The 20,904-nt window shown below is 40.6% G+C and overlaps 1 protein-coding gene across 17 annotated transcripts in view; it reads right to left on the bottom strand.

The window, feature by feature from the left end:
* The window catches only part of LOC106516911 (protein tyrosine phosphatase receptor type M), a 240,694-nt gene that overhangs the window by 146,495 nt on the left and 73,295 nt on the right, over window positions 1-20,904 (bottom strand). For all 17 annotated transcript variants that reach the window (XM_014007504.1, XM_014007506.1, XM_014007507.1 and 14 more), the window contains exons 3-5: window positions 9,087-9,361; window positions 3,645-3,723; window positions 1,765-1,880 (exon numbers count right to left, since the gene is read on the bottom strand). In XM_014007504.1, coding sequence (XP_013862958.1) covers window positions 1,765-1,880; window positions 3,645-3,723; window positions 9,087-9,361 — 470 coding nt within the window. The remainder of the gene's footprint in view (window positions 1-1,764; window positions 1,881-3,644; window positions 3,724-9,086; window positions 9,362-20,904) is intronic.

Genomic DNA, 20,904 nt, shown 5'->3' with positions numbered 1-20,904 from the left:
CCCACCCCCACCCCCCGTCAGTGGGGACTTTACATCAAATGGAGGAGTTTAAGTATTTGGGTGTTGTGTTTACAAATGATGGTACGAGAGAAGAATTGATGGAACGGAGCCCCGCCCTCAGCAATCAGAATGCTACTTTGGATTGTTGTGGTAAAGTGGGAGTTGAGTGTGGTCACGAGGTTTGGACCGTTACTGGAAGGACAAGCTCCCGAACACAAGTGGCTGAAATGAACTTCCTTCTTAAGTCTCAAATTTAAAGATAAGATGAGGAGGTCAGAGTCGAGCTGCTGCTCCTTCATATTGAAAGGAGTCAGTTAAGGTGGCCTAGGCATCTGATTAGGATGCTTCCTGAACGCCTCCTTTTGGCGGGTTCTCAGCCATCTCTCACTAGGAAGAGGCCCTGGGGCAGATAGAGGGATTGTATATCTTTTTAGGCCTGGGCCACCTTGGGATCTGCCAGGTGGAGCTGAACCGTGTCGCTGGAGAGAGGGAGGTTTGGGTTTCTCTCCTGGACCTGTTGCCTCCTAGCCTGGCCATTGCCTTCCTACGCTGTTACGCTCGATTCTAACCTCCCTTCTCTGCTTTGTCTGGGCTTTCTCCCACTGACATGGATATCTCTGGTAGAATTTCAACCGGGCCAATCAGCGAACAGGAGGAGGAGTTGTGAATAACGACGTCAGTTTTCTAACTGTAGCTTAGCAATGGCCGCGAAGCCATTCAATCAGTGCTGACAAGGCTTCCAAATTAAATTAAAATTGTCTTACAAAGCTTGCAGCATTCATTTGCAGCCGTCTTGTTCGGCTTGGTACTTCTCTCCTCTCAGTAGGAGATGTTGTTTACAGCGTGTGTGATTTCCGGTTAGCTTCTTAGCTTAGCTTCCTTCACGATCAAGCAGGCACACTACAAACGTCACAGCCAAACGTTAGCGATTGTGTAAAATCAGATCTAATCACTTTAAACTTTAAAGGGGCTACATTATGTGCTTTCCAAGCCTATATTTCAATTTTATACTAAAATAAAGTAACTATGTCACATTTTCAGCTTATGAAAGAGCTATATATTTGTAAAAATCCCCAAAACAATTTACTTCTTATTTTGACAGTTTCTAAATGCCTTGAAATAGGTCTCTGTCTCTTTAAGAAAATCCAACCACTCTGGTCACGCCCATTTCAGCACGTAGCCTGCCCGAGTCGCGGAGCAGGTGGGAGGAGGGTGTGGGGGACGCTCCGCCGTGAGGAAGCTCGGCTGAAAGACGTCCGAGAGGAGGAGCTTGTCCCAAAAGGACACAACCCAAAGGCATTTCTGGTCCCCACCTGTCGTTTTGCTCCTCAGCATGGCTTCCTAAAAACACTGCAGGATTTCTCAAACATGCATGAATGAGTCAAAGCAAGGCTTTGTGCATGTTTTTTTAATGAAATTATAACATTATAACGTGATTTAAAACTCAAAAAAGTTGATTTCACATGATATTGCCCCTTTAACAGAGTCTACACCTCCAGCAATAAATTGTTTCTCATAAAGCCGAGAGTCCAGACCCTCTGTTTGAAGCAAAGTGTAGAACGAGGGGCTGGTTTTTACAAGTTTAGCTGTCTACACAACCCAACCACAAAAAAGGGGTAAAAGATGGAGGTGAAAGTTTTTTCTCCAACAGCATTTTTAAAAAAAAAAAAGTCAGTAAGACCTTCTAGAATCCAAAGAGTCCACTTCTAACCCAAACTTTATGAGCTGCTATAATTTTTGAGAAAACAAATCAAGATGACTCACCTGGAGCCACAGACGAAAGTTGTCCCTCTTGCGTCCGTTGACAGTGCAGTGAAAAGATGCAGTCTGCCCAGCATTGACCTCCACTCCCTTTATAGTCAGAAAGTGTGGCGTATTCACTGCGAAAACAGGCAAACGTTCATATAATGAGGTTACACGCTGAGAGGAGAAGCTTAGCTTTCTAAAATGAGTTGACATTTTATGATAACTAATTGTCATAATTGGTTGTTTGAGTCTCAATATAAACGCCTGGATCAGGACTGTAAGAATTTCGAGTTACGTTTCCCTTAAAGCAAACGTTACCCGCTTTGAAAACCTCCAACCTGAATCCGTAAACCTGGGGATCTGAGAAAATTAATCTTGAATGCTCAAAACGCTGAAGGCCACCAGCACTTAGTGAAAAACATTGCAGAAAAACACGTGAAAGCAAGGAGCTAAAGGCCAACCTTAAAGCTTTCCAAACTCTGGTTCCTCTCTGCCTTCTGCGTTCTTTCTATGAATCAGAACATTTCTCAAAAAGCATTATTCTTTTCAATTTGAGCTCATTATCAGTATGTTCACAAATTAGGATAGTTCACAAAAGTAACTTATTTAGAACATTTTTGATTAGCACTGCTATTCTGCATAGAAAAATAGGGCAATTCAGCAGAGCGACCTTGATTCAAAACATAGCGAAATCCCTGAAGACTTGGCAAAAGCTAATTCTATCACTTTCATCATCAACACTTTCACTTCTACTTAATATTTTATAACCTTTCCTGTTGAACCACACTGTCTTTTCATCTCTGCCCCGTCAATCCATCTTGTGCCAAAAAGACAAATCTATGTAGTCTTTAACGATGGGGGGAGACAAGGACCACCCAGTGGCGTAATTACCCCTCTGAGCTGGATATGCCACGCGATCAGATAAACAGAAAATGAATTGGCCCTGCTTCAGCTGACAAGTTGCTCTCATCGCTTCGCTTATCACTCAAAGAAGGCCGATTGCAATTGAGTAAGACCATTGATCCACTCACACGTTCGCATTTAAACACCGGCCACGTTGCAAGGGCCTCATCGATTTGCTCGATTGCATTTATATGCTGCACGCATCGCCGTATGAATCCATCTTATTGACACAACATTTGCAGGAATTCAGCTGCTTTCAAATGGTTAGCAGGTCATTAGCGGCTACAATTGAAGGCTGATGCTTCAGCTGTGACGGTGGAGTAAAGCACGGATCAATTGATGAGAATTGTTGAGGTATTGATTTAAACTTTAGAAACCTCTCAGTATTAACTTGAGCGCTGTGGTTTGAACTAACAGGACTTTTTGGACTTAAAAGAAAAGACGTTGATGAGATAATTTACTAATTAAAGGCAGAGCATTCGGTGAAATAAATTCGTAGATCTGCAGGCTGTGGAGTCATTTTGAACCAGATTGGCTCTGAAAGTTAATCAGTTACTGTATAGACGTTATAGTCTTTACCTTTAGAATTAGTCCTGTTTCTTTTTAAAGATGTTTTGCTAACAGACAAAAACAAACAGAGCCAAAACACTATCAGGAAGGACAATATTAAGGGGGGTTTGAAAGAAAATGGTTGAACTCAAAAATAAAAACCAGCACACCGTGATGGGATTTTTTTTTCACCATTTGTTCTATTTTTCAAAGGGTAGATTTAACGCAGCCGATCCAACAATATATCCTCTACACACTCCTGCTTGTCAACTTTACACTCACAAATCACCAGGGAGGACTGACTGTAGCGAATCCTCTGAAGGTCTTTTTGTTTGACTGGGAAGCCTTGAACAGAACAACCGTACAGGTATTTCGACGGGGGTGTCACGGAAAGGACAGTGACGCTTTGATGATGTGCTTTTATTGTGAAGGGAAAATAGACTTACTGCACTGGTGGCCCTGGACCACGACGTCTTTGATGGCCAGCAAGCCACGCTGCCCCGAGGTTATGGCTTCAAACACGATCTGAGGAGGAGAAAGGAGACTCGTAACACCGGTGATGAACGGGGCTCGTGTCTTTAAAAGGCACCTGAGTGCGGCCGGGGTGCGCGTCCGGCTCTCGCTGACACTTTCTGCTCCTTGGCGGGGCTGCAGCTGGTGACACAGCTGCAGGCCACTGACGTTATTTCCACAATATGTCACAGCTGACAGGTGTTATGACATGCAAGTGTTAAATTAGGTTTGAGCCCTGAGATGATTAGCACACAGCTTGTGATAAAGTATGGGAGGCAAAGACAAAAGGTCAAGTAAGTTGATTTTTTTTATATAATCTTGTAATTTTTGTTGCTTGTGAATTAAATATTGACTTTAAATAAAAACTGTGACAATAACATGACGTTACATCAGATTTAGCAAAATCCAAAACAAACTTATTAAAGATTTTACATTGTAACAACTGTTACTATTATAAGTAACAATTTGTTGCAAAGTAGTCCACTAAAAGCTTTAAAAGCATTATTTCTATTTTAAATAAAAAATACCTCATGTAGTCTTTCATCTTTAAGCTCGGAGTCTGGAGTTATTTAGCTGTCAGGCTCCCTGCTCCCCATTAAAGATAATATTTTAAAACAAAAGTGCAACTGTGCTGTGCACGACTTACTTTGACCCTGTTTTAAGGGCCAAGTTCAGCTGCAAAACAAATGGTCCTGCGCTCTGAGAGAGGGCGCGTCCTCCCAGAATGTCAGAGTTATGCACTCCTCGGTCTGCAGCGTGATAAAAAAGGAAACAGAATGCCAGTCCCTTCCCAAACCCAGGGTGTGGCGCCGGGACCAATTACAGCACGCACGCTACTGCAACACATGTTTTACATGCCATTATTTTCAAAACGCGAACCTGTAGCGTCCATCGTCCCGTATATATTAATGGTTATGACTAAATTAGAGTTCACACACAAACATATGTCCTGCTGGAGCCACAGATTCTCTTTGCAGCTCAGGAATGTTAAGGCAGAGATAGTTGCCATTGTCATCCGGGAGGCAGGATGTCTTCAGATATCTAATTATAAATTTCTATTTTTTTTTGCTCCCATGAAATATGAAAGTGAAGGCTTGTGTGCCAATTATGGCCTCATTAAGGGCTAATTTGAAGGAAATTAAAAGGCCAACCACTCTATATTGCCACCAGACAAATGAACTGGCCCCCACACTCTAATTGAAATCCTTTGTTTGTGCAACAGACATCAGTCAGCCCGCCTAATAGCTGTGATATAATTGATTCCAACATCAATAATAGTGCAGTGCATAATTGGGCCTGACCCACACTGAAAATATTCACATGGGGGCAAAGCTGTTGGTGTCGCAGGAAAGTTCATGCTTCTCATTTGTCAGCGAGCCGGATAGTAAAGCCAGAGTTTAGTGTCTACATCACTGCACTGACTGTCGCTTTGGGACGACATTACAGGAGGATTGATTAGTTCAGTCATGAGATGAAGTTGATGTAGATCTGCTTATTTTATGGGCACGGCATGTTCTGAATAATATCTGCATAATAGAATCGAATCCCATAAAATGTCTCTTTTTTTTACAAAATGCTCAGCAGTTTTGAAATTGTATGACAATCTATATTAAAAGTCCAAGGGATAGCTTGACAGAGGAGTAATTATCATAAGCACAAAAGGCTGGAATGATGCCTAAAAACCTTACCAGTAATTAAAAAATAATTTACATGTATCAGGTGGCTTCCCTTTGACAATTTCCTAGGTTGCTATGCAATTAAAGATACCTATAATTAGTGCCGTGTTGTTAATTAGCAACAATTTTAAGCATTGGTGTCCTTTCCTGACAGATTGTTGCTAAGATCATTAGCATCCTCACATTTACCCATGATGTCAATTTGGGTGTGCAACAATTACAAATGAAAGCAGATCTTCCACTTGGGGTTTGAAAGGCAGCAGATGTTGCAGATTCTCACCAACACCCCAGGCAAACGCAGCCTGTTATATTGGATCTACAAACAACTTGACCTACATGTGTACAGATTTGCTAAAACATAATGCAGCTAACTTGTGGAAAACTTTGGTTTGTCAAATTGAAATGGTGAACTGAGGTCTAAATACCTGCCGTGAGCATGAGAAAAACAACTTAGATCATCCTTAAGGTATCTCACAGGGCTGAGACTGATGGAGACTGGTTGAAACTCAAAACTGCAAGAAAACTGTGGGAAAATAAAAAATTAATTGACAGCAGTTGGAGCCCCGCTGAATACTGTGTTTGCATCCAAGCCATGTGTCCTCATTTTGAAAATAATTTAAAAATCCTGGCTGATTTTGGTGAGTAATTTGTGCAAAACTGTATTTTAGGCCACTGACATTATTTTGTTGAACATCTATACCAGGGCTATTCAACTGAACTGCTCCAGGGGCCACAGCTACTGCAGATCAACAGCTCAGGGGCCGAACATCCAGCAATTGAAGTTATTATGTAAATAAATCAAGTATTACAAAGATCTGTTACCTTTGAAATACAGTAGTTCATTTTTAATCACAAATACAACACACAGAACCCTATAAAAGTAGTGATAATTAAACAAAAAGAACACATTATGCCTCATATTTGACACAAATATTATTTTGACATCTCTGACTTGCCAAAATTTTAAACTAATTTCATTTTCACTTTCATAGTTTCATATTCAACTGCTTGTAATTTTAACTCTTGGGTGTTCATAGAAATGGTTTTTACCAGATTGTAGCCAAGATTCTGATGTTTTTGTACATAGCAAACATGTCTATGTTTAACTAAGAGTAACTTAGAGTACTTACAGTAGTCTTAAGAGATAAATGAACCAATTGGTCAGCCAAACTTTGGTCACTCGCGGGCTGGATGTGGCCTGTGGGCTGCCAGTTGAATAACCCTGATCTACTGTATATCCACACTGTACCCCTTTCATACATGTCAACCCCTTTTGGACATTTACCTGTATCTTGACCCTCAGAAAACTAATTTTAAAAAAACTCCATAAAGCTCACAATTCAAGGGGAAGGAGGACTGTTTTGGTTCGGAGCGGACGAATGGACAGTCAGCGGTGGAGAAAGAACAATAATGCAACACTTTCTCACTCGTTTCAACTCGTTACATATTGATGCTTGGTCAGGTACCAACTGCGTTTAGTTTTGACCTGTCGGGTACCCCACATAGGGGTCTTTGGGTTGGGGTCCGTGGTTAGGGATCAGGATTAATCGTTAATTATAGGCACTGAGGTCAGGGATTGGATGTCTAGGGTTAATAGAAGTTCAATTTAGGGTCTGGGACGGTTAGTTGTCGTGCATGTCCTACTCCTTTCAAAAATATGACAACGTGCTCCTCCTCCTCTGTCTCATCTCTTCAATAACTGATGTGAGGAGGGTACCCAACGTGTCAAAACTGGACGCAGACGGTACCTGACCAAGCGCCAATATGTGACGAGCTGGGAGTGAGAATGGGTTGCAATATGAGGGCAGAGATAAAGGTATCTGCAGCGGCAGAGGAGAAGCAAGGGAAGGCCGAAGAGGTGGCCAAATTATTTCCTTACAGCCTGCCGGATCTGAGACGTAAATAAATTTGAAGGAACATTTTGGCAAAAGACTGCCCTATACGCAACCCATTCTCACTCCCAAGTCGTCAACAAATTGACGCTTGGTCAGGTAGCCGTCTGCGTCCAGCTTCGGACACGTCGGGTATCCCCCTACCATCAGTTCTTTACGAGATGAGGTGGAGGAGAACGAGTGCGTTGTCATATTTTTTTAGAGTAGGAAATGCGCAAAACTAGCCATCCCAGACCCTAAATTTAACTTCTGATAGCCATATACAGCCTATCCCTGACCTCAGTACCTAAAATTAACCGTTAATCCTGATCCCTCATATTAACCACAGACCCCCAACCCAAAGACCCCTAAGTGGCGCAACCCGGAAAAGCCGCGGGCGGCAAGGACTGAAGCGCGGGGGTACCTGACACGTCAAAACTGGACGCAGATGGTCCCTGACCAAGCGTCAATATGTTGATGAGTCGAGAGTGAGAACGTGTTACTATACGTCTTTATACCTGCAAAATGGGGTGTAATTTACGAACAATCCGTACAACTTGACATGTATACCATTTTGTACCCATCTCATTGAGTTACCATCACATTTATGGTTTAATCTGCTGAGAAATAAATGAAAATAATCAGTTTTTGGCCAGTTTCTTCATCATTAGTTATCCTCAACATGGACTTTCATGGCTGTAGTAACGGACTCAGACTGAAGAAGTCTCTTGGAAGAGAGACGAAACGTTTCATTAAAGAAGAACCCGTCCAGAGGACATATACAATTTTTTTCCTTTTGATTTTTTACCTGGATTACTGAGATGCATCAGGACGTAGTAAAGGATGTTTTCTTTCATATGAAAGCTCCACAAAGTGGCTCTAAATAAAAAAAACTGAACTGAGTTAAATTTGCATTTGAGACATCTGCAAAAACGGTGACGACTTTGAGAGAAAAGTTTGTGCATCTAATCAAAATTTAAGCTGCAAACCTCTCCAACTAATGTCCCTCACAAACACTGTTTCCCAATGAGTCACTAACCACAGCAGCCCAGTGAGATTCTGGCTTTACCCACATACATCTGCATGGATGTACTCTTTTGGTTTTAACCCATCTGAAGCAACCTGAAACCTCTAATCATGGCTTTACTCAACAACACAAGGTCACCATCCTGTCAACACCTAATGTTTACCATTACTCTTACCTTCCTCTTCTTTTCCTGTTTGGTTCAAGGAACTCTTATTAAACCTTCTGCACTACATTCAGCTGACAGAAGCCCAGCGGTATCCCTTGTTAACTAAGTTATCAGAGCAGCTATGATGAGCGAGCAGGACAACTCGCCTCAGCTCCAACGTGGACCAGCTCTGCCAGGCCTTAATGAAATAATATACTTGGGGGGGACCTGCTCCCATTGGGAGGTTGAGGGGTCTCTCTGCATCAATTAACATTTGGTGGACTGGTGGAACAAGCCCGTCCAAGACTAATAGGCAGGCAAGTGTGAAATCACCTTGCCCCAGCCAGCAGTCATGTGCATTGGTAAGTGAAAATGAGTTTTCAGGATTGGAAAAGGAGAAGTGGCTCAGATTGAAGGGAGTGAGAACAGATCGCCATGGATACGGAGGCAGCCGCAGAAATCAATAGTAGGTGTTTTGAATGGGCTTTTGTGCCATTGTTTAGAGCTTCTCAAATAATAATTTTGTCTTGTTCCAGCCGCTGAAAGGGCTTTAATGACTTCAGATCAACTATAAAGGCTGTTTCCAATGAGCGGCCTGTTTCTTTAGAGATGTCTTAGAGAAAAGGGGAACTTAACTGGGCCAGTCTTTGTCTCACCTGGTAGAAGTTGGGCCAATAGGTGCTGATGGCCAGCTCAACCTGGCCCCAGGAGCGCGAGGCTGGGCCCGACACGTTCCAAACCGGCATCCCCATGGGACTGTTGTTCTCCTTGATGTAAACGTTCAGGTGGCCCGGGTGGCTGTTGTCCCTTCCTCCGATGTAGTAATGGAAGATGACGCAGTGCGTGTCGTTCTCCTTCAGCTGAGGCGTCAGCAGTAAGGCCTTCTGCCCCGCGAAGCGTCCGGATGTGTTCACCATCACAAACCCTGTCCCTGTGACGAGAGGGGAAAACAAGGTCGGGTTACGAGTTGAGCAGCTTTCACTCGGATAGCTACACAGCAAAAAAAAATGCCAGTGTTAGTTTCAACACCAAAGTGTCTATATGTGTCCACACTTGCTGGTGTTAAAATAACATTTGTGAAAGTGTTAAATTTTAACACCCATTTTTTTGTTAATTTAACACCAACCAGTGTTTAATATTCAACATTACAGGGTGTGACATTAATATTTCAACAGTGTTAAAATAAAGTGTTACAAGTAACACCGGTGTGTTATTATTAACAAAGGAAATTACGGTGTTTAAAAGGTTAACAGACACCACAAGGTGTCAATACACCATTTGAGACTGTAAATTTAACACTCAGAGTTAATATCAAACTCTTTGTACTCAGTAGTTAGTAGAAATGTATAATGGAGTCACCCTTCACACACCAGGACATACCTCTCACTCATGGTGTCAATTTTTGGCCAATAACATAAACTCAAAGTTGAACAACTTGATCAAATTGAACAAAAAAACTAACTAGAACAACTAATTTTTACTCTCATGAATGCCTTTAATGGTCATAAACATGCAAAAACATCATTTCTGCAAGATTTCTCAGCAAGGAATGCTGGGTAAATCCTGGTCTGTCTGACATGAGGTGGAAGAGGGCGGGGCTTTTCTGAATACTGCTTTCAACACTGCATGGTGTTATATACCAACACTGTTAAGTGTTATATAAGACTTCACAGTGGGCGGAGCTTATTTAACACTGTCCAGTGTTGAGACAACACTGAAGAAATCAACACTGTGAATTAACGTCAACACTGGGTGTTATTTTACTCAGAAAGTGTTAAAATAACACTAGGTGGTGTTAAATCAACACCCAAAAGTTTAACACTTAAATTTTAACACTCCCGTTTTTGCTGATTTTTAGTAACGTGCTGTTTTACACGGATCCCCTTCTGATGGAAAGCATGGAAAATACAGGATTCATAAGCCCAGCAAGGAGATCCTTTGGTTAAGCAGTAAACAAATAAAAACCTAATCTTTTTAAAGTACAAAGGCAGAAATAAATGCTTCTTCTGTGAGCGTTCCTATTACAAATCATAATTTCAGCATGTGACCTTTGATGAGACAGGCCTATTATCTGCGCTGATTGAAACTATCTCATCGTTGCCATTTATCAAACACAAAGACATGTGGTACAGTTGAGAGGCTAATCATAGAAAATAGTGGATTCCTGAAAAGAGCATTCTCCCCTAAATGACAAAGAGAAAAGAAAGGATGAGAAATCAATAAGCTAAAATCTATTTGCCAAGAAAGCCTCATTTAGATTTTATCGTTTAGGTTCCATATTAAAGGTTAATCTAATCCTCCATCCATTTTTCCCAATAAAACACAAGTGAGAATTATTATGTTGGCCAACTTTCAAGAGGATGCAGAACACATTCTATTTGTCATCATCTTATTTAGCTTGGCTTGGTAATGAGATGGCACAAACCATAAGAGCATTTGAAACGCAGCCACAGGAGACTCGTTATAAGTTGAAATGCTTTTTATTTTTTGTAGTATGCTAAAGATAGAAGGGCACAGAAAGGTGAGACAAACAACCTGTAAGCAAGGAGCTTACGCTGCTGCTTGTAAAGCAAGAGCCGGAGTCCTGTTTTACAGTTTAATGTGCTGCTTTGCTCAGATTTCATCCTGAAAATGAGCGAATATCATCAACTGGATCAGCAGGCTTTTCGTCGCAGAGTGTGTCAACCAAACAGCCTCTCAAAGAAGCCCCATTTGTTCCATCAATGACTCGAGCTTGCCCACTTGTCTTGTCGTGCTGCTCTCGCGACGCTCCCCAATTCCATCTGTCTGGAGCTTCAGATAATGAGTAGGGGATTCTGTCATGTTTACACAATGAAACAAGAGGAGAGGGAGCAGAGGAGGAGGAGGAGCGACACGAAATGACACAGAGTCGGCCTAATCGGCTTTGTTTGTCAGGTACAGACAGTTGTCGTTTTCAATGATCCTCACAGCTTTCAGGTCACCAAGAGGATCACAAATAATGAAGAGGAATGGGATGTACATCACACATGTAACATGGCTTTTACTGTGTTATTATGTGTATGGTATGAGTGCCGTATTATGATTAATTACTGTGGACAGCACATTCATGTTCTCCCAGTTTTTAATATTTTATTCCATCTGTGTGCATCTTATTCACATGTTAATTATTTCTGAGGCGAAGCATGAAGTCGTGTATAAAACACGGCAGAGGGCGGCAGACGAGTCGACTCTGCGAGACGCACTCAAACCAACTTTAACCAGGTAGCTCTCCACGAGGGCTCCGAGGGCTCTAATACCATCTGCACAAACATTTCTTTTGTTTTGTTTTTTTTTTTCCCTGTGAGGCATCAGCAGCCCTTGATGTGATGCGAACCAGCACTAATAATCACTTGATGAATTGTTCAGCTGTAGCTCGTGTTACAAAGACAAAGACGCTGGCAACCACTGCTTTCCTCCAAGATTAAAAACGGGCTGTTTAAAATTCACTCCAGCCGTCGTTTTATGACAATGTTGCTTAGGAGATTTATGCACAGCACGGCTTTTTGTTGGTAATTAGAGATGAAAATATCAGATCCCTCAAGCCGCATTTGTTCTTTTATAGTACTGGGTTCATGAAATATTAATAAAACAAACAAAAGGTACAAATGTGTAGGAAGCAAATTCTTGTTAATACTACTTGATGCGGACGCCATCAATTTGAAATGACTTCTTAAAACAGCTAATGTAAATAGAAATGTTCTTCTTTGGCGCTTGAGAAGTTTTCTCTGCTGAGTGGATGTAAATTCCTGTCAGCAAATTTGATCCCGACAAATTAACTTGATTTGAGTCAGTGAATCAAAACACAACAAGACAGAAGAAAGTTCTCCCCTCATCCTTGACCTCCAGAAAAGGAAACAGAACTTTGAGTGACAGCCAGCCCCCCCACCCCCTAAACTGTGCTGCAGTGTCACAAACAGTGAAGACGGGGGTGCATAGATTGTCATAAAGCCTAATGACCTCATGCCATACGAGACCTGCCGCCCCACGACAAGCTAATTAACCAGTGAGGCTAAGAGGAAATTATAATGACCCGGTGTTAGCGCTGTGCTAATGTGCTAGCGTGTTTTCTTTTCCTCTCCCTCTATCTCCTGCGCCTCAACAGCGGCGCGTTCGAGACCAATTAAAAATGGAGAGCTCTCGGCGCACACCCAGCCCGTCGACCGCGGCTCCTTAAAGGCCAGGGTTTGGCTGCTGTCTGAGGTATTATTCAGAGGAGCAGATTTATTATTGTGCCAATGTAGGCCACCTTCACCTTCCATTACAATGATGGCTGAATGTGGAGAACATGGGAACGGGTGTGAAAAATGAATGAGTGGAAGATAAAGTGCCCCCCCTCCTCTGCTCCTGACACCACGTGCATTCACTCCTGTTGTTCTTTGCAAATGAAGACCCCCACTGCTAAAAAAGAAATGTGTGGACTTTCATTACGCTGGGATATTTTAGACAATGTTCACAAAGATGTTGTAGCTGAAGGAGCACCATGCATCAGGTATATATATATATATTCTAACACTAATTCTGTGAAAATTTGTTCGCATTAAGCAAAATAAAATGCTCCAGATTTGGCTGCAGCTTGAAGAGTCTGACCATTCGTTTCAGCGTATTTATATCTACTTCTTTTTTTTAAATTAATCACAGAAGCAGTTCCTTTTAAAGGGGAGGTGTTGTGTACTTTCAAGGCACATAGTTCATTTCTATACCACAATAAATAGCACTTAAGTTGTTATGAAAATGCTGCATATATAAAAAATAAATTTGACTTGAAATGCTTTGAAATTGGCCTCCATCCCTTTAAGAACCTCCTACCATTTCAGATGCTCCCACTTCAGCATGTCTTCATAACAATGCTTCATGCTGTTTACACCCTTCATAGGAAACATATTTTATTGTAAAAAAAGAAGCAACAATATCACTTTTTGGAACATGGTAACTCAGGATACAGTCGAAGCTTACTCAAATGATCCCACGTTGGATGTTTTCCGAAGAACCGGAGCGAGTACAGAGACAAGACGTTTCAGCTTGGCAATATATTTCCCAGTAAGGGCGTAACTTTGTGCTGAAAGTTGGTGGGGACGCACCGTGGGGGACGGGGTCTGACGCACCCACAGTTGTGCGACCAGGGTTTTCTGTTGTTCATGTCTTCAGTGTGTTCTCAGTTTAACTGTCTGCACTCGTCGATAACTGAACACCAGAGGTGCCCAAAGTGGGGCCCGTGGGACAAATTTGGCCCGCCAAGCCATTTGATTTGGCCCACTAGCAGTTATCCTGATTACTAGATTGTAATCTCCTGTTTTCTGTAGAAATACTATTTGCACTTTGTCTTTTCAAACATTGGTCCAACTATAGATACAAGGAGCTCTAGTCAGATAAACTTAACTCATGGTGCTCACTTCATCTTTGAACTATGTTAAGATTAAACTTAAACTACAAGTAACGTCAAAAGACATTTATGTTAGATTTAAGTGCATTTCTAGATTTGCACACCTTATAAGACCCCATATACTCAAATTTTAAATTATGAAAAGTCCCAAGAGCCTTTGCTGCCCGAGCAAAAGTTAAATTTTCTCCACGTCCATGGGCTGGGAAAAAAAAAAAAAAAAAAAAAAAAAAAAAAAATGTGGGCAACCGCACTGGCTGCAGCTTAATCATAAAAAATACAACTTTCCTTGCTACAACTCTCCCCCAGAAAATTTTGAATTAATTAGAAGCTATTTCCTGATTTCTAATGTATTTTAACAGGTTGTTAAAGATAATTTTACCTACCTAAACAAACACCTGATTTAATGACTGGAGACAGATTCTTCATTAAACTAGTTGCATCGTCCTGTTTTTAAATTCAGTTATGACTCAGATAATTAAATTAATGTGATAATTTATCTCAAACAAGCTTAGAGGAAGTTTTTACATTAATTTATCAGATCGATATGTGGATGTTTGGAACTGATTAGAAAGCTAATGATGGATAGATTGACAGATTTATTTACTGACCTTTATTTAACTGGGAAAATCCCAATTATGAAAACAAATTTCTACCACTTCCTACAAATAAAAGTTCAATTTAAATAAGCCTATCACTTTTGTACTGGTCAAAATAAATTGTTAAGCATGCTGTAGATTATGTCTTTAGATCAGTAATTTATTTCATTAAGTTCACACAGCTGACTAGAATGTACTCAAAATAACATTTTATATTTCCTTCATACCTGCCCATCACTTTCATCTCTTACCTGAGACCCTCTGTCCTACCTGAGACCCTCTGTCCTACCTGAGACCCTCTGTCCTACCTGAGACACCCTGTCCTAAAAAGCTCTGACCACCACGTTGTTTTACAGCAGGCAGCTAGCATCGATTTTTTTATTAAGGTTTAAAATGTCAACTTTCCTGCCAGCCGTTCATTTTTATGTTGTAGTTCAGCCTCTGACCACTAGTTGGCAGCAGTGAGCCAGACATTTGGCTCCTCTACCTCTTGAGGTAGAGGCCATTGTTAAGTGTTGGGTGACCATATTGTAAATTAATACAGTATTAAAAACTAAAAGCTGCAAAAAATTTATTTTCTAAACTATTTAGTGTCAAATTTAGTCTAATAATTGAAAACATGGATGAAATAAGAAATATGAAACAAATAAAATAAAATACATACAAAGCAGAACACAGCTAAATGTATCAAAAGCATGTCTATGTAATATTAGAATTTTCTGAGACAATGAATTTTGGTTTTTCATTTTTTTTTCCCCTGTAAGAGGTTTTTATTTAATAGAATTTTTGGACGAAAAAAATCGCAATATATTGCCTTGCTTATAGTATCGCAATATATCGGAATATATCGTATCGTGACCCCTCTGTCATGATATGTATCGTATCGCCAAATTCTTGCCAATACACAGCCCTACTCCACATGACTGCAGGAGATTCAAGGATTTCTTAAAAAGGCATAAATGAGTCAAAGAAACACTTGATGACATATGATAGCTCAAAAAAGTCGAATTTTCATAATACCCCSCCCCCCCACCCCTTAAAAGCAGCAGATTTGGGGAATATTCTCCTCTAAGAGGCAAACTATGAAACAGAGGATGCAGCTTCTGAAGTTAAATATGAGGTTGCGTGCACTCTCACAGATGTGTTCAACTAAAATAAAGCTCCAAACCACAAATGTTCAGGTTCAGCTAGGCATTAGGCAAACCAAAATAACAGGCTTTGTGGTTTAATGGTACTATGAGCCACAGAGAGACAAATGTGGACATATTCCAAGAAAAGGCTTGTATCAGGTTAATCCTTTGCCCTGACAGCTCATTCGACTGGCAGAACAGTTCTGAGTCGGCCGCAGCTTCTGTCTGTCCACATGGAAGGAAAAGTTTCTTCTGGTAAGAAAAGAAAGCTAATGAAAATGGGTAATCTCTAAAGAAGTTGTTTGAATAGTTTAATGGCGTTTTACACAGAGTAATGACCACAATCCCCTCGGCTTTTCAGCATTTCAACAATGTGACAAGACCATTTCCTTCATCACGGCTTCCAGATAAAAGCATGTTTCTTTAATTATTCTTTAAGCACAAGTAAGCTCTGGGTAGGGGAAGAAGTAGACAGAGAACAATAACTTTAAGTGTTAGAAGAAAACAAAACAACCTTTTAATAAAAAAAGGTAATTTAGTAAACACTACAAAAAAGTATGTTATGCAAAATACATCAAACATTAAAAAAAGATTCTTGAATAACTCTCAGATTGTGCGTTGTGAATGATTCTCAGCTACTACCACACTGAATTTTAACTCAATATATTCAAAACTGACTGCATCTATTTATGTGTTACAAATGGTTGATTAGTTGTTTGGCAGCCATCTGAAATAAAGTTGAATCAATAAGTTAATCAGCTGTAGGTGTACATTCAACTATTATGTTCTCAGAATTTTAATAAAATCTATTCTACGGTTCATGAAATATTTTGCTAACAGATGGGCAGGGTTGACTTAAAGAATCAATGCCAAGTTTTTAAACAAATATTTTCGCACATTTGTGTTTACAGTATGTGTTGAAGATTATTCCCAGTTATTAAAACACAAACATTTTAGCTTAATATTTGTAACACAGTCTGATTTATAGACCTATTTGTGTTTGTTAAGTTTGATTAGCTGGGGCAGCCATCTTGAATCAGATTGACTCGATAAGTTAATCAGTTGTAGTGTTACATCTAGTGATTATTTCCTGAGACTTTCATTAAAAACCACCCAGTCAATCATGAGATATTTTGCTAAAAGACATATATGAATGCACACAAGATGGTAATCTGACATAAAGAGCTCATTATTGTCTTTGTGTGTATTTTATTTGCGAAGCTTGAATATATTCTTTCATTAGGAAAAGCCCGCCGATGAAACGGGTCAAACGAGAACAGATCAGTCTGGTACCTGTCTGACAAAAAGAAACAGTGATTCATTAATTATTCAAGCTGGGTATGTGGTTAGCATACATAAAGCTAAAGCTCCAGCTGCAGTAGTAATTATCTGCTCTGAAGCTGATAACTTTATTTATAACCGGTTGCCGTGTCCTCGATAAAGGTTCTCATTACAACACTCCAAATAACAGGTGTGCACAAAACACACAAAAAAATGTTGTTTTGTTAGATCATTTGAGAACAAGAATAATTTATGTCTCTTTTAATTACAGTTTCTTCTCTGAAAAAAACTTAAAAGAAAAGTCATATTAATGGGAATAGTCAGATATGATTTTGCTGCTGTTTAATCCTAATCATCAACGTCTATAGGTTGAAAGTATTTAGATTAATTACGACTTGAGTGATGGTCTGAGCAGAGGATATAATTTGCAATAATGACTAGAACTCATTATTTCTCCTCCGTTCAGGTCCTGAACTCTGTGGAAAAATCATTATGTGTGGAAAATCAGAATGAAGGGGCGCTCTTTAAACCCAAACCCTCCAGGTCTCATTTGCTAATAAAATTCACAGGGGTCACCGCCGCGGGAAAAAAAAAAAAAAAAGCACGGACGCTGCTTCGGAAATGTCAATGAAGACAGGGCTATTCTCACTGTCTGCCACCAATCAAAAGCGCTTCTCACTGTGAGGGTTAGGCAGTTAATGTGAGCAGCCGTGGCCCCCGCTCCATTTCCCAGAACTTTCCTCGTGTCCTCTGCAACATGAAAGGAGCCTGATAAAAATAACACCGAATAAGTTTGGGCTTCTCTGGATGAAGGACCTGGCAGGTTACTTTTACGGAGTCAAACCGATTCACCCAAAACCATCCATCACGCTGAACACATTTAAGCCCCGTCACTTCAGTCAGGTGGAACAACGGACCCTTATTATGTTCCCCGGCAGCATCTTTTGTTACTGGATGTCAATCAACAGCACACCCAAATGACTTAATATGTCATCTTAATATGCAGCGCGCTCTATTGGCACTTCACTGCAATAAATGGGTCAGAAAATAGAGCATTTATCTGCTATGAAGCCATTAAAAATCAGATTCTTCACATGAGTCACCTATCATTAGCCTTAATTGTTCATACCATGCAGGCTAGAATAAGGCAAAGAGAAAATATGCTAATATGTCCTCCACTGTGGCAGCACATGTACCATCTTAATCTTGTTTATCATAATGGGTAACCTGTTTGCTCGGGCCAAGGGACACTTTTTAACCCCACAAACATGCTGCAGCTAAAGGAAAAAAATAAAAAAAACAACAGTCTCTTACATGCAGGAATAAATTCACAAATTGATTAGATGCTGTAATTTGCTGTTCTGTTTTCTGCCCTAATCATTTAATGGGTTTATCCTTAACCCAACAACCTTGCAAACATCAGAACACACCTCTGCTCCCTCCAAAACATTAGGCCCAGTGTTTTGCTGGCATGATTTAAATTCTGAATAATACTCCGATGCACTTCAGTCTGTGATTACTCCCTCCTCTCATAATGTAAACAACGACTGTGTCCAAATTGAGGGGCTGCGTCCTCCGAAGGCCAAATTTGTCAGCTGCTTACATCACAGAGCTGCACCGGAGGCTGTCCAAATTTGAAGACTCATCCGATGCAGCTGACAAATGTGTCCTCCTTTTTCCCTGATTTGAAGGACGGGTCCAATGGATCCTGCTTGGTCCACCCTTTCCCATAATGCAATGTGGGCCGACTGGAGTTTATTTTTTATTTTTTGTCTGTTACTGCCCGATCCGTACGATCCGTACCGTCAACTCATTTGCGCTAACAGCTAGACTTCTGGATTACCAGTTAATGCGCCCCATTTATACTGAAAATAATTATTTCTATACTTACTTTTAAAGGTGTGCTAAATTATATTCTGAAATCTGTTTTAATATAATATTCATTCTGATTAATAAAATATTTATTTAGTTAGTTATTGTTTATTTAAAAAGGGACAAGTGTCAAGTATTAACACTGATATACACTACAACATTTATAGCCAAAGCTAGTTTGCAATGACGACCTAAAATTGACCTGTTTTCAAGACAATCATGTTATAATTCATCACACCTTTGATTTATTTTATTTTCTGGAATAAAATTTCATATCCGTTAGAAACATTGCATTTTCTACGAAATATAGCAGGCGATAAAAGACTGAAATCGAATCAGTTCCGTCATCAGTTTAGCGAAATGCTACATGCTAAAAACAAATGGTACGGATCGAGCTTCCGGAACAGAGCGGGCAGTGACATTGCTTATTCGTAATGGCGTACGAAGCGAGAGAAAGGTTTATGGTTTTAAATACAAATCTGGTGGTATAAAAATCAAAAGTTTCAAGCAGTTATGTCGTTAATGCTTTTGTCATTTGTATAGACATTTTTTTAAATATTACCCTTGTCAGAAATAAAATGAGCTGGTACAGCAAAATAAACATGCACCTACGACGGGTCCGTTAGCTCTTCAAGTATTGCCTTTAAGCTAATTTTGTTGCTTTGTAATTAATAATACTAATATATTGATACTTTGCTAATTTGCATCTATTTTTGCTTCTGTTTAGTGACAGGACATCCAGCGGGGTATGGGTGGGAATAAAGCAGATGACTAGACCTTCCAAATTCACAGCCACCTTTTTCCAGTCTTCACGGTCAACCAAGGACCCGACCCACTTAGACGGGGTAGGCCGGGTCCTTCGAAGAACCCAGCCCCTGAATTTGGACACAGCCATCTAGTCCTCTTGTCGTTCACTCGAACAGCACATTCATCACCATAAACTGCACTTGATGCACAGGTAAGACGAAGACGTTTTGTCAAAGATTTGAGTTGATGTCAGCACCGATGCTAACATCAACGTGCAGCAGCCACCTGCAACAGGGAAGTGTCCCGGACTGAGCTGCATTTCTATTCCGAAGACATAATAAAGAAACAACCAGGACCAATGAAGACTCTCACACTCTGCTTGCTTTGCTTTTTGCCAAGGTGTCACTATCGAACCAAGGATATGCTATCAAAAACAAATACCCCGTGCAACAGTGAAGACAAAAACATTCCATTTCTCTCCGGCACCGTATTTATAGCAAACGTTAAGAATAACACAATAAGTCATTCAGCTGGTGCTGCATTGGCTATTGTGCCTTGCAGAATACAAAAACACTAATTAATCTCAGTTAGAGGACCTTCTTTCTCCTCCTCTTGCCATTATTCCCCAGAATGAGTCTCAGGGGACGGGCAGGAAGCAGCAACGAGCTGCTGGCAACATCCATAACACCATCAGCTTCTGCGCCAACTGTGGTTCACTAAAAACAGCTTCCTGCCTAATAGCATCTGGACAACACCCATCACAAAACCATTCTGCAAACTTTTCTATCAAGCGTACCGCATGGACGTTCATACAAACATTGCAATAAAAAAAAACATCCATTTCTACGCTAAAGCTTTGTGACAAACCAGGAAAAAGCTTCCACAGAACAACCGGCGACACGTTCGCTGGTGGTTTCTCCGCTCGGCCTGACAGAGAAGGACACCAAGCAGACATGCCGAGCCTCAAAACTGGGCTGAACCACCATAAACAGGAGCCAAAGCATGCAATCAGCTCCGCGTAGAGGCGTAAACAAGGCAACTCTGCATCCAGACGTAGCAATTAGGCAGCAACGCTGTAAGCAGCAGAGAGTTCCAGGCACCGTTTGTGACCAGAAGATGACTCCTCCTCGTTTAGTTTCATTTCACTTCTGTTTGTTCACACAAAACAAGAGAACTGGGTCAGTTTGGGCTTTGATCCTTGGAGTGTAAGGGTCACCATCCAGAAAGTTGATCTTTTATTTACATGGTTAACACAGTGCATGGTTTACATCTCTTCAGCAACTACTGATTTCACAGTCTTTGATTTCTGTGTGAATAACAGATAATGCAGCACTTTACTTTTCACATGTGGGTGTTGTTTACCTTTACCAAAAACTAAATTAATGCAGAAAAAGTAATGTGTTATTTTCTTATGGTGACAGCTCCGTTTCCTTATTAAAAACACCAC

This window comes from Austrofundulus limnaeus, unplaced genomic scaffold (genome assembly GCF_001266775.1).
Source record: "Austrofundulus limnaeus strain Quisiro unplaced genomic scaffold, Austrofundulus_limnaeus-1.0 Scaffold42, whole genome shotgun sequence".
Lineage (NCBI taxonomy): Eukaryota > Metazoa > Chordata > Actinopteri > Cyprinodontiformes > Rivulidae > Austrofundulus > Austrofundulus limnaeus.
This window is presented reverse-complemented; position numbering and strand designations above follow the sequence as displayed.